The sequence below is a fragment of the Sander lucioperca genome, chromosome 24, assembly GCF_008315115.2.
Source record: "Sander lucioperca isolate FBNREF2018 chromosome 24, SLUC_FBN_1.2, whole genome shotgun sequence".
Lineage (NCBI taxonomy): Eukaryota > Metazoa > Chordata > Actinopteri > Perciformes > Percidae > Sander > Sander lucioperca.
The window spans coordinates 13,754,708-13,767,805 of NC_050196.1; the positions used below are offsets into that span (position 1 = coordinate 13,754,708).

A 13,098-nucleotide genomic window follows, 5' to 3' on the forward strand; every position below is an offset into this window, starting at 1 on the left:
CAAAACATCTACAGAACAAATGCACCCTAATCTGATACACTGGAATAAAACCGTTTCAATTATATCCTAGTTTCCAAAACTGTTCTAGAAACTGATCAAAAGAAGTATTCGACGTAAAGATGTCAACTGGGAATAGTTTTATTATGAGGAAATCATAACAGAATTGGTGTGTTTTCTGGCTACAAGCTCCCACAAGATTTCCGAGCAAAACTGTTTGAGGAAAGAGCGCCGCCACAAGTGCTTCCCACATTTTCATGTTTATCTTTGCAAGTAAAGAACAGACATTTTTCATTTCTCTGGCACCAAATCCCGCCGGAGTGATACTGCTCCCTCAGATGATGACGATGCCTGGAACAAAGAGTACACACACACGCACGCACGCACGCCTGTTGGCATCAGAGGCTGGAGCAACCTAATTCCGGTGATGTTGCCTGGTGCAGATTTGCCCATAATCGCTGACATCTTGCACAGACATTTCTTCACATGTCCATCTAGATAAGATAAAAAGCTCTTTACCTATGAGGAAAAACAAAAACAAATTAACAGGTCAACCTTTTTTTTAAGTCTTCAAAAATGGGAAATTAGTTTTCATCTTGGAAAAATAAAACAGGTCTTATTTCTGTTCTTCTGTGCATGCACCTCGTATGAAAAAGCAATTGGAATGATTTCAGAGAAATTCTTTTCCTGGCAGATTATAACTTTCGCTAACTGGTTCACCAGTGGTGACACACGGCCTGTGTTTACGTCATCATGAACAGAACAGGCATTATTTGACTCACCAGAAATAACCTGGTTCATAGACTGCAGTAGGATGAACATTTGCTTCAATGATGGTGGCCACTGCTGCAGATGTCCCTGTAGAAGGCAAACATGTCAAATCAAAGAGACTATCTAAACATCAATGCTTAAAAATGTCTCAGTGAGGGCAACGAAAGATTTTACAGTAAGGAATCATATACATTTTTATTGTTTGGAGAGTCTAATAATGCACCTGTTCACTCTTACGTTTATAAAGTAGGCTACAGTCAGTCTGACATCACTAATGAACCTGTCAGTAAAGGTCAGCATCTGTCATTAACTGTACATTTCCTCTGAAATCATTCACATCCCTAAAATTGACCACAAAATGGAAAGATAAGTAAATGTGCTATTTCCAACTGCCTCAAAGATCCCCATCATGTTTTTAGAAATAGAAAAACACTCACTAGTTTATTATCCGATTGGGCTTTACTCCTTCTCCCTTATTAAAAAAATCCAGACTGTAAACATGCAAATAATTTTCATCTCAAAAGAAACAAGATGCTTAACTGTAAAGTGCATTCTCAGTGTGTGTGACCTGGAGGTTTCAAGCTTCCACATCACACAAGTTTCACACTGGACTGTGACTGCCTTCTGAACTAGTTGTGTCATAAATCCTGCTGGTGTTTACAGGTGTTAAAGTGAGATTTAAGGTGAGCATAGAGAAGCTTCCCCTCCAGCAGATTAAGTGTTAAAACAGACTTCTAGAGTCAAACTCTTTGCTTTAAATACAGTATATGCTCTTTGACAGTTTGTGGCATCGTGTACACATTAGGGAGAAACAAAAAAAAAAAATGCAAAAAAATTACCTATGAGGGACATTGGAAACAAAGGTTTATGCACTGTATTTTAACATAATCCACTCGCTTCGGTAATTCCTTTTGTGAAGACATGCTTGAAAACAGCCATTCAGCTGCCAATTACACAGATGCTACATTTGATTTAATCTCATATTGCACGCAGTCTGCTTCTACTTACACACCAGCACCTGCATGGAGACGAACACGGCCGTGTTGTTTCCAGAGCAGCCGTCAGTGAGCGCTGGGACCTGCTTCCAACTGAGCACAGCTGCTGAAATGAACAGCAGTCCTAATGAGAGGCTTTCATTTCTATGGCTCATGTTTTCCAACAGTCATACCCCTCAGAGTGTAATCTAGTTTCCTTATACTGTATGCATGCTGCTGTATTAATTTACTGATTATGTGTAATAAATCCAGCCAAACCTTTATAGTGTTTTCTCTTATAAATACAATATCAAGTCTTAGAAAAGCGCTTTATTTAATCTCAAGTAATTGAAAAGAAGAAAACACTCAAGTGTTATATTCATCCTTACTGCTCTTACAGTACATTTGTTCTCCTTCATGTTCAAGTAATAGAAAACAGAATAGTCTGCAGCCTGCTCACAGCACTGCCTGGGACAAATAACTGCACATTACACGTTAACAGAAGTAACATTCACATGGGAATGCAAGCAGCCGATATCTTCACGCTGTCCGGATACTTTTTCATTGCACGGTACAAAGATCTGTGGATCTGTTGTAAGAAAATATGTCCGATTCTGAAGAGAATATTACAGAGGCAAAAAGGTCCGGTCATTAACGCTCCTCATTCCACTGCTTTCTAATAGTAAAAGAGCAACATGATACACATGTTTTAGTCTATTTAAATGAGTCATTACACTGTAAACACACCATGGTCCTCACAATGACGATAGCTGCTGCAGCGCCAGACAGTACATCCAATATTAACACCGTGTTCAGAAAGTACAACAACTTAAAATACATGAGGAACATTCATAATTAGAGCTTCTGATCAACCCATGAGGCGAATGTCTGGGTTCAAAGACGTGTGTTGGCATTTATGTAATCTGCAGTTTAGTAATTGGGGGACAGTTTGTGTCTTGTATGAATGAGTAGTTGAACACAAGTCTCTAAGCTCCCTGTCTTGTATTTTCCTATTAAAATCATAGTGTTGCTGGCAAAGACAACCAACCACCTGAACAGTTTGCAGAGTTTTGGAAAACACGTTTCTAACTTTGTGCCTGTTTTTGGGAGTCTGAGCTCTCATAAACACCTTGAAGTGAGAAAGGACATAGAGTACAGAGGAGTTTGTCTTGGCACTATAGAAACTCCTGGCAAATCCCCAGATGCTTCATCAATACTGCTCCTTCAGCCCAGTGTACAGTATTTGCCGATGCTGAAAACGCAGGTGATAAGAGGACATTCGATTCCTTCCTGACTCTCCAAGTGGCGCTTGTGCTAACAGTCCTGCTAACATTTAAGGTGTTTCTTGCTGGTCATGTCGTTCCAGATGCGGTGCATCTCTTCGGGGGAGATCTGGTGCACAGTGACCACCCGGCGGTACCGGCAAAGGCTGTAGGCCATCTTCCAGTGGTTGAAGCCGCTGTTCTGGAAGGGGTGGATGCCCAGCTTACGGAGGCACACGCCCACGTACACGTCCTCCAGGTGCAGCAGCCTGGTGTGTAAAGACGTCGTGTATATGAGCTCGGCCACGTCCGCAGAGAAGATGTAGCCGGTGCCGGAGCAGAAGGGCGGGTACTTGCTGTCAGGGTACAGATCCCTGGGCATGTACCACTTGCTGCGCATGTCTCTGATCGGCCCTCCATTGATGACGTAGCCGGTGAAGTACCTCCGCCTGGGCTTGGTGGTGGGCTTCAGGAGGTTGTAGATGAGATTCTCCATGTTGACAAAGATGTCACTGTCTGTCTTGAGGACATATTGAGCCTTGGAGCAAAATGTGGCCACCCAGCGCATGCCCATCAGCGTCTTGAGCGTCAGGTTGTGGTAAGAGTCGATAAAATCCTCCACCACAACGTCATGAAAGATCTGACTCTCCTGCTCGACCATCTGGTTGAGGACGACATCGGTGCTGCGGCCCAACAGAAAGAGCGTGACCACGCGCACATCGGGAAACGTGCTCTCGTCACCCCATGTCTCCCTGATGGCCTGGCGGGCGTCAAATTCCTTGTGGGTGGTGCTGATCAGGATGACGAGGAAGGGTGGCTCTGCCTCGCACTTCTTGGCCTCGTTAATGAGGTAGTCAAAGTCGTGCGGGTTGAGTGAGCGCGTGCGAATGTTGCTGAAGGTGCCGTTCTTGTTTGCCTTGGGCGCTTTGCGTATGGGGATGGTCAGCTGGCCCACGTAGGACGTGGAGGGGCGGGACACACTCAGGTACCACAGAGCGCTGGCCCAGCAAACCACTGTCAGCAAGTATAAGCAGGAGACCTTAGAAGGCATCGCTGTTCACTCGGCTGGTGTTAGTGGCAGCAGTGTTGGGAATGTCGAGGCCGCGCCTCCATGGGTCGTCTCAGATCTGGTGGTGCAGCGTGAAGGCTGCCTCCGCAACACAGCTGACATTAATCTGAGATAATGGACTTCTCTATGGTCTAGTGTTGGCGCTGTGATTTAAAAAGAAGCACTGTGGAGATTTCTCATGATGTGCGTGGCCTCACCGTGTCCCATCGCAGCTTGCACAAATGCTTTTAGCCCTCGGTGACAGCATCTAAAAAAGAGATGAGAAAACAGACATAAATCCCAACATAATGAATCCACAGCGGTATGATACGCATGTTGACAAAAGGTGTAACTTCTAACATATCTCATTTTCATCTAAATGCATTTATGGCAGCAAGGCGTGTGATATATCGAACAGTATTTTTGTATTCCCTATTCATTACAGCCCATAACATCAGTCCACTGTGCCAGAGAGTTATCCTATCATTCTATCACTGCCTCTAATAACAGCTCTGTGGTCCAAAGAATGTGAGTATCCCAGGAACCTCTCTCATTGATAGGGCCAGCTCTGCCGCAGCTCTGACCACTTTCTGTTTGAGAAACGCTGTTTATCTCTCTTTTATCCCTCCCGGACCAGACACAGGCTGGTGAATCAGAGCCACTCCGGCAGTCTGAGAGGAGAAGGAGGGGTGAGACAGAGAGGGAGAAGGATCAAAGCGGAGAAGGTGAAAGTAAAATGTTCTCATGGGAAAAGATTAATATCCACTTCCTCTCATTCTCCTGGTCTCATCCCCATTTTTACTCCAGCATCTCTCTTCTCACCCATCCTTTCTGTACCTCAACGTCAAACTGAATGTGGCATGTGGATTTTTACACATTCCACTCTGTAATGAGCTTCTCCTTCGTTAGCTGGCTGTGCCGTGAAGCAACTTTTAGACTCCATGCTCTAATTGGATACACTAACAGACCATGAGGGGCAATTTAGGCTCTAAATATGGATGTATTATGCTCAAACGCTGTGTGCTTCCTGTAGTTAAGCGTTTGCATTCAAAGGCGGTGATGGATAATCAATTCACAGGATATTTGGTGTCTAACTTAATCTAATCCTTCTTTACAAACAGACTTGTATTTGCCACAGACATAATCTCTTTTGATGTGTTCTTATTCTGGGGAAATCTGTCATTTTTTTGCAATGCATAACTGATGATGAACAAAAAAAGTGGTACAGATCTTATTAGAGATACCGAAAATGTGCAGAGACGCCGCTTGGGCTCTGTTTTAAGACGGAAGAGCAGAGATAAAACCGACTCATTCTTTTATCAGACTTCCAGATATTTTCATGTTTTGCAGGGCCCGATGATTCTTTTTAATCAGGGCTTTTCTCCTATTCCCTTCTCTTTCTGAAGCAGAGTCATCAATCTCATGGTCCGGCAGAATCCATCTCATCATGGCTGCTTTTCCACACCTCCTCCCTCTAAATCATCTCTATCACACCGTCCTTCTCTACTTCAGTGGGTGCTTGATCCACTTTTATATGTCTGGCCACCTCAACCCCCCTGCTTTCTTCGACTCACTCTCTCAGCTTTTTATTGTTTTTGTCTGTGGGACTCCTCGTTTCTAGTTTCCCACCCTCCCTTGTTCCGTCTTCCGGATGTGTTGAGCTACCTTTACTTTTCTCCATTTCTCTCCTCACAGCTTGCCTCTAACTTATTGACAGCTTCTATCATAATCCCTCCTTTTCCTTGACCTTGCTCCAATTCATTCCCCTCTTCCTGTTTGCAGAGCAGCTTATTTATACCTTTCACCGTTTCCTGAACAGGGTCTATTGCTTTCATAATCCTCCAAAATGACTGCAAGCTAATTTTTCTGGAGCCCAGAATAAGCCATATCCTCATTTGGTGATGCATCTCACGAAATCCTGAGACCTAAGTTCACCTCAGAGCAAACTGAAAGACGGCTGTATTGTTTCATGCTGTCATGTCACTTTGAATTTCATTAGTTCTCCGTATAAGTCATCTCCTGAATATGTTACAAAGAATATCAGGGTGATGGGATTATGGTTTTAAACTGTGGTGATACAGCTCTTGCAGTGGGAAATATTAAAAATGAAAGTGTTAATTTGTGGTTAGCAGAAACTAATTAGGCATGGCCAAAACAGACCACACTGGAGCCTGGAGAGAGGTTCTTTGTTGCCTCTCTACATGTTATAGAACTTGTGTTTAGGGCTGCAACTAACCATTATTTTCAAACTCATTTAATCTATTGATTATTTTCTCAATTAAGCGATTACTTGTTTGGTCTATAAAATGTCAGAAAATGGTAATTATGAAATGGTGAAAATGTTGGTGGTTGGTTTCAGTGAGTGTTTTTCAAACCCCAAGATGACTTTGTCAAATCTCTTGATTTGTTCACAACTTAAAAGATATTCACTTTAAAGTCACAAGGGAGTGAATAAGTAGAAAATATTCACATTTAAAGAGCTGGAATCAGAGAATCTTTTTTTTTTTTTTTTCATAAAAAATTAATCGGTTATCTAAATAGTTGGCAATTAATTTAGTAATTAACAACTAACCGATTAATCTTTGCAGCTCTACATGTGATACAGAGTTATATCATCATTCCTCTGAAAACTGGCGGTCAAAAACTGTAAACATGAAGTTATAGACTGATAGGCAACTAATTAATTAGGACAGTTTTGTGATGTCATCCCGCATAATCAGCACTACATGGAGACTTTAATGCTTCTTAATGTGTTTTTCAGCACCATGGACAGTGACAAAAATGTCTTGATTCGGAACATGGAGAGAGACAAACAATTCTTGATTTCCGCACCATGGACAGTGACACACATTTCTTGATTTGGGACAGGGACAAACAATTCTCAATCCAGCACTATGGACATTGACATACATTTCTTAATTCGGGACATGGACAAACTATTCTTCATTCAGCACCATGGCCAGTGGTGACGTTTAATAACAAAGATGTTGCTGACGCTTGCACTTGCAGGTTTGGGAATTTTCATTTTAAGTTTATTGCTTTCCACATGGCCAAGGCGCAGGAGACAGCTGCCTGATTCAAAAATTTTTCAAACTCTTGTTTTACAAGCTGGACAACAGGTTGGTCTGTGTTCTGTGGTCGTTTGTCGTGCTGTTGTTTACCTTTGTAATTTCCGGATTACCCTATGGTCTCCGCGGTAAACGTCACAACGCTTTGAACTGTGGGTAATTCCCTGCATTGATGCGACTCAGGGAAAGGGCACAAGTAAGGACTTTAGTGACGGTTCTCTCTGACCAATCAGTGGTCTGCAGTGTTTTCCATCCACTCCATCTATTAGTATCGGCTCAATGCACTTGGAACCTCGACAGGGTGGTAGAAAAAAAAAAGGACCTGGGGTCTCATTTATAAACGTGGCGTACACACAAAACGGGGCTGAAAATGTGCGTACGCCACTTCCCACGCAAAGGTTGTGATTTATAAAAAACAAACTTGACGGGAGAATGTGCGGTCCTCCACACAAACTCTGACCCATGCGTACACACATTTTGGAGACAAAATAGGAATTGGCGACGCAGATGGTGAGGTGGTGAACTGAAGTCAAGACTGCAGAAAGTAAATACGGGAATAACGATTACTCGTAATATTTTCAAGTATTGATGCCTCACGCACATTTTTTCACTCCATATCAACCACGTTATCATGAAGATTAAATCCAGCAGTGTTAGTTGCGCTTGTACTGAGTGATAATCGTTCTATAAACACCTCCAACTCAAATTTTAAATAAAAATGTGTTCTTAGTATTTAATCGCCGCTGTCTCGCCATCACATTGTCCGCTACGGAGCGCAGGAGGAGGAGATGGCCCGACTGCATGGAATACAGGATAGCATCAAATACCCTACCATTAGATAATGGCAGAACACAGTGTAAATAACTAAATATCTGTCTTTAATACTGTGCATATATCATCAAATGTCAAAGTCTGGGAATACAGCCGTTAAGCTCTCGCGCAATCGTTACCCTTAATGTCCTCGTTATCAGTCCGAACTTTAATACTGTCTGTGACCAAACCTGCATGAAGAAAAGTGTGTTTGCCTATTACACTTTATTTCGTCTTCAAATTGTATCTCGGGGTGGGGGATACCACTAGTTGATGCTGTGTTGGCAAGGTGTTAACAATCACAAATTGTTGTAAACATAAATACTGCAGTGACGCCCATGCGTAATGCTGCATGATGGCACTGCTGGCACTGCAGGAGGACTACGCTAATGGAAGAATCAGGAGAAAAAGAGACTTCAGGGACCATGATGATGACTGGCTAATATGCCGATTTAGATTCCCTAAAGCTGAGCTCTTGGATCTATTGGGTCCAGTAGAGAGGGCAACGCGCCGGAACGTGCCATCCCAGTCCAAATACAGGTCCTCGCCACTCTGGGGGCAACCGGCTGTTTCCAGAGGGAAATGTCAGACAGCTGAGTGTTTTTTATATATAAATATTATATATAATCTTAATTTTTATCACTAAGGCTGGTTTGGATATAATATATAGTTCTGTTAAATCTTATTACGTCTGGTATATCGAAGCTGTCCCCGAGTGCCGTAATGCCTGCCGTTTTAGACGGTATTATTAATATAGGTAGTCTATAGATCAGGTTTCTCTATACTGTGCAAGAACAGGCCGAAATTATAATTCAATTTGCAGCAATAACTGAACGTCTGAGAAGTTTTTTTTCTCCGCCAGTCATCATGATTCGGTGTAATAACTGCCAGTGTCATTCATATACTGATTAGCATTCATGAGCTGCTTTGCATTGACTATTTATGGTTAAAAATGGGCGTGTACCGGGCGGGATAAGAGGCTGATTCACGTACGCACAATTGTAGGTAATCTCTGATTTATAAAGGGAACATTGCTTACAGGTGTGCGTACACACGGTTTTATAAATCTGACTTTTTTTTGGCGTACGCCATTTTGGGCTTTTGGGTGTACGTACACTTATATTAAGGATCCTACGCACAGTTTTATAAATGAGACCCCAGGTATCCACAACTTCTGCTTATTGCTAATGATCTGCTAATCTGAACCGACTGTCATTACAGCACAATAAAAAGCCATAGGGGGAGAGAGAGACCGAGTGAGAGGAAATGGTAGGAAATGATGGGGGAGTAAAGCAGTCAGTTTGCTGTGCGTCAGCATTAAGTGCCCCAACATTAAGTGCCCCCCCTGGAAGTCAATTTAGCAACCTTATACTGAGCTCTGCTGCAGTTGGTGCTCCGTTACGCCTCACACTGATTCCAGACTCCACCATTATGATCACCGTTGTGTGGAAGAAAGACTGCGCTTAATACTAAATAATACTTACAGTGATCAAACATGTATCCACTTCCTGAAAGGTAGCTACTAAGAGAGGCAGTGTTTTTTATTACTCTGCACCTTGGTACTTTGTAGTGCCAATTGACAGAATCTACAGTTTTGATGAATCCATTAAAATGGTATTCCAGCACAATTTTCAACAGACATATCATAGAAAGAGCAGTTTACATTGATGTGGCAGAGGCATAAGGTTGGGGTTCAACCACATCTTATTATCAGAATCATAATCAGCTTTATTTGTCAGGTATGAGGACACATATGAGGAATTTTGCTTTGGATTATACATTCCAAAGCAAAATTCCTTCCTTCCTTAACTCATTAAGTCCTAATCCAAGTCTAATAATCAGATAGTCATCAACTTTAGCAACTCGCTATAGTTAAAGCAACTGAACTAAAAGTAAATGGATTCACACTAATATATTTTTGTGTGCCAGAGTGCATACAAAAACATCAAAATAGAGCATGTTAAAAAAAAAAAGTGACGACCTGACAGAGGTCCAAGCTGAGCCCTGAATGTACTCAAATCCTAGAAACACCCGTGCACACCTGACCAAAGAAAGATGAGTTACGGACCTTTTAATGTGTATTCATTTTATCTGATAAGTATTATTAATGATTGTTTGTCAACTTGCCCGTTGTGTACCCCTGCTCTAAGCCCACGCTGAGATAACTCTTGATGACATCACTTTGACATTATCAGGGTTATTGCTTTAGACTTGTCTTCCGACATTATGCTACTGTTCTGACAGGCTGAGTAGTACTCCACATATCGAGCAAACAGATCTTTAATGTGTACATTTGGCGGCAAGCCCCTTTATTAAAAAAGATAACCAAAATAATTATTTGTTGCAGCCCTACTGTCCATTATTCATTATTTATTTTTATCAATTGCTTCAAGAGCTGGAGTTTATAGCAGAACCTTGTTATCATACATTAATGAAATCAATTTGACTGTATTTCTGCTTTGGGTGAGATCACAAGGACTTTGAACAGACGAGAATCGTCTGTTATGTTGTCTTTACAATCAAGTGACCTCTATAAGCTGGAGCAAAAAAGCTGGAAGGCTACAGATATGTGGGAGTTTCAGTCACGTTTAATGTTGCACCAGATAATTGATTGCAGTCATTAGGGCAGCGTAGAGTGACCTTGCCCGGGGAGGGGTTGACTGTGCGTATGTGAGTCAGTAACAGAGGAAAGTAGAGAAAAACAAAACAAAGCAAGGTGGTTTTATAGACTGTAATGCCTGCTGTCTTTGTTGCCTTGGTGAGCGTGGAGGGCAGACACATCTAAAAAGTAAATAAATCATATTCTGAGCTCAGGGTTGACATGTTATATTCAGTCTGCCGGTTTCATTTTACAGATGGAATGATTGGCAGAGGAAAACAGGAAGCAGCCTCCGTCTCTTGCGGTTTCCATGACTGCTGCTTTAAGCAAAGCTGTCAAAACGTTTTGTGTAGAAATTTTTTACATGCAGCATTATGATGTGGTAATAGTATTTGAAAGCGAGGTGCCACCTGTAAATATCACTCAATACAAAAAAAGAAACAAGTGGATAATGGAAACAAAAAATAATTGCTTTTTATGTCTGAGGGGGGAAAAAATGCTACTCAGGACTAAATTATATTTATCAAACACACTTGCCACTTTGACTCTAGGGTGTGTGACATTGTCTTAGAGTGGCTGCGTATGCTTTATGATTACTGAACCAACAGCAGCTTTCCTGGAGGGAGAGAACTCACACTTTCCGCCTAAAACACTAAAACAAAACAGACTCCAGGGCCACTGAGAGCTGCATATGAATGCAGTGATACTGGAGGCATGAGGATGTGAATAATACGCAGTTGTGTTTTTAGAATGTCAACTACATTTGAGGATTTAAAAAACTCTCTTCTTCATGGATTTAAAGTATAAAAGCTAGAAATTTAAACATATCAAACACACACACACACACACAAGCGTTCGAGCGAACCTTTCTTGCAGATGCTGACATGCGCTGTCCACAGCCCATAACTCAACACCTTATCTCAAGCTCCTGCTGCTGAATATGTGATAGGCTCAACAGGAGGTTTATAATTGTCAGCCACAAAAAAAGAATGTCTTCTGTTCGATGTTTGATCCTCTTTTACTGCAATCTTCTGCCAAGTCTAAAACCCATTATGTCGGCTTCTAAACATTCAAAAGAGGAATTAATGCGCGAGGAATTTAACAGCGATGGCCAAATTGGTTGGCATCCCACCTAATATGAGAGAAGCACAATTAAAATGTCAGGGCTGGTATGCTCCCAGTGTGGCACTAGTTATGCTTTTGTTTCCTGGATAATAAAGGACGTGATGATTGTTGTGGAGCAGCACGACCAGCCGTATAGTCAGTTCTACAGGCCACAGGCTGGACACTCTGGGCTTAGCGCAAAGCCTCTGAATGCAAAGCAGCCTAGAAGTGACAGAGGAAATGGGATATCAATAGCGGCCAACAGATTTGGCTGCTGTACAGAAGCCTGATGCTATGCCAGTGCTGACTTGAACCCAAACTGTGTTGGGGCATCAGTCTGCCGTCAGGCAGAGCTTGCAGAAAATCTTCAGTGTTTATTTTACAGGAACTTGGTCAGAGAAGGGATGCTTGCCTCAAAGAACACTATAATGACTGCTGGAAGTTAAAAACTTCAGTTTAGAACTTGAGAACTCATAAGCCAATACTTTAGCTGCGTTGAGCTGCAACTCCCACCCATCTGGTGCTTCTCGCAGGTTAAAACAAGCTGAGAATTATGTGCAAAGGTTCCCGTGCTGGTGGATGAGTAAGCAGAAAAAAAAGGGTTTGGTGCGGAAACACAGCTGCATTTCATAATTACACAGTCAGTGTTTTCTCAAGAAAAATGAGCACAGGGACATCTGGTTTGTTTTGCAGTGTCACTGACCTCAATAGAGAATCAGCACTACGGCGTTACTAAAGGGGGTTCAGAGAGCCATCAGCTTCAGCCAGCTCCTCCACACTGACCAGACATGTGCTATGAATGCTAAGCTCCCTCATAAATTGGAAATGACAACTTGATTCATGCAGGTAATACATTTCACTGTCCGACTGGGTGACATTGCCGTTATACAATATACAAGCTCGGTTCTGCATCGGGGTAAGTGGGAACAATGCTCCCAGAAGATGCTGGAATTATGGTAATGTCACTGAGGCATACTCAGCACCCAAAATTAAACATTATGTGAGAACAGCTGGTGAGGACAAATGCTAGACTAACAAGGCAGGGTGTTTCTGTTGAAGGGAAAAGGTAAAAGCAGTTGAGGATTGATTTGGGAGCAGGTGGTGATAACCTTCATATCTGGCTATAGAAGTCACAGCTTTATAGTCTTGATAAAATGTATCAGCTGTAGTCAGTAGAGAGCGCAGGCGCCTCGGGCAAGGCAGTGTTCACTTTTTAAAAACTTTTATATTAACCAGGGCACAGTTTTGCTGAGCACGCACTCTAAGCAGCGGGTCGGCCTCACATCTGTACACTCACACCTGAGAGCTGCTTGGTTGCTCGGTTCAAGCACCGTTTTCTAGTGTCAGACACTAACATCTATTATACAATGATCTGGGTGAATAGTCCATTCTGATTGGCTGCAGGGTGTCCATTAAAAAGTGATATAGGACACATAAAAATGGACTGGTACCGTTGATACCTTTC

General features: G+C 42.3%; 1 protein-coding gene across 2 annotated transcripts in view; it reads right to left on the minus strand.

Moving 5' to 3' along the window:
• Positions 1–2,052: 2,052 nt before the first annotated feature.
• Positions 2,053–13,098, minus strand: part of LOC116044781 (beta-1,3-galactosyltransferase 1-like) — a 96,871-nt gene continuing 85,825 nt past the window's right edge. Inside the window, exons 3-4 of one of the 2 annotated variants that reach the window (XM_031292255.2) lie at positions 4,598–4,723; positions 2,053–4,320 (exon numbers count right to left, since the gene is read on the minus strand). In XM_031292255.2, the coding sequence (XP_031148115.1) occupies positions 3,069–4,055 (987 nt within the window). In that variant the 5' untranslated portion in view covers positions 4,056–4,320; positions 4,598–4,723 and the 3' untranslated portion in view covers positions 2,053–3,068. The remainder of the gene's footprint in view (positions 4,321–4,597; positions 4,724–13,098) is intronic. The other variant, XM_031292254.2, reaches the window with a different exon arrangement.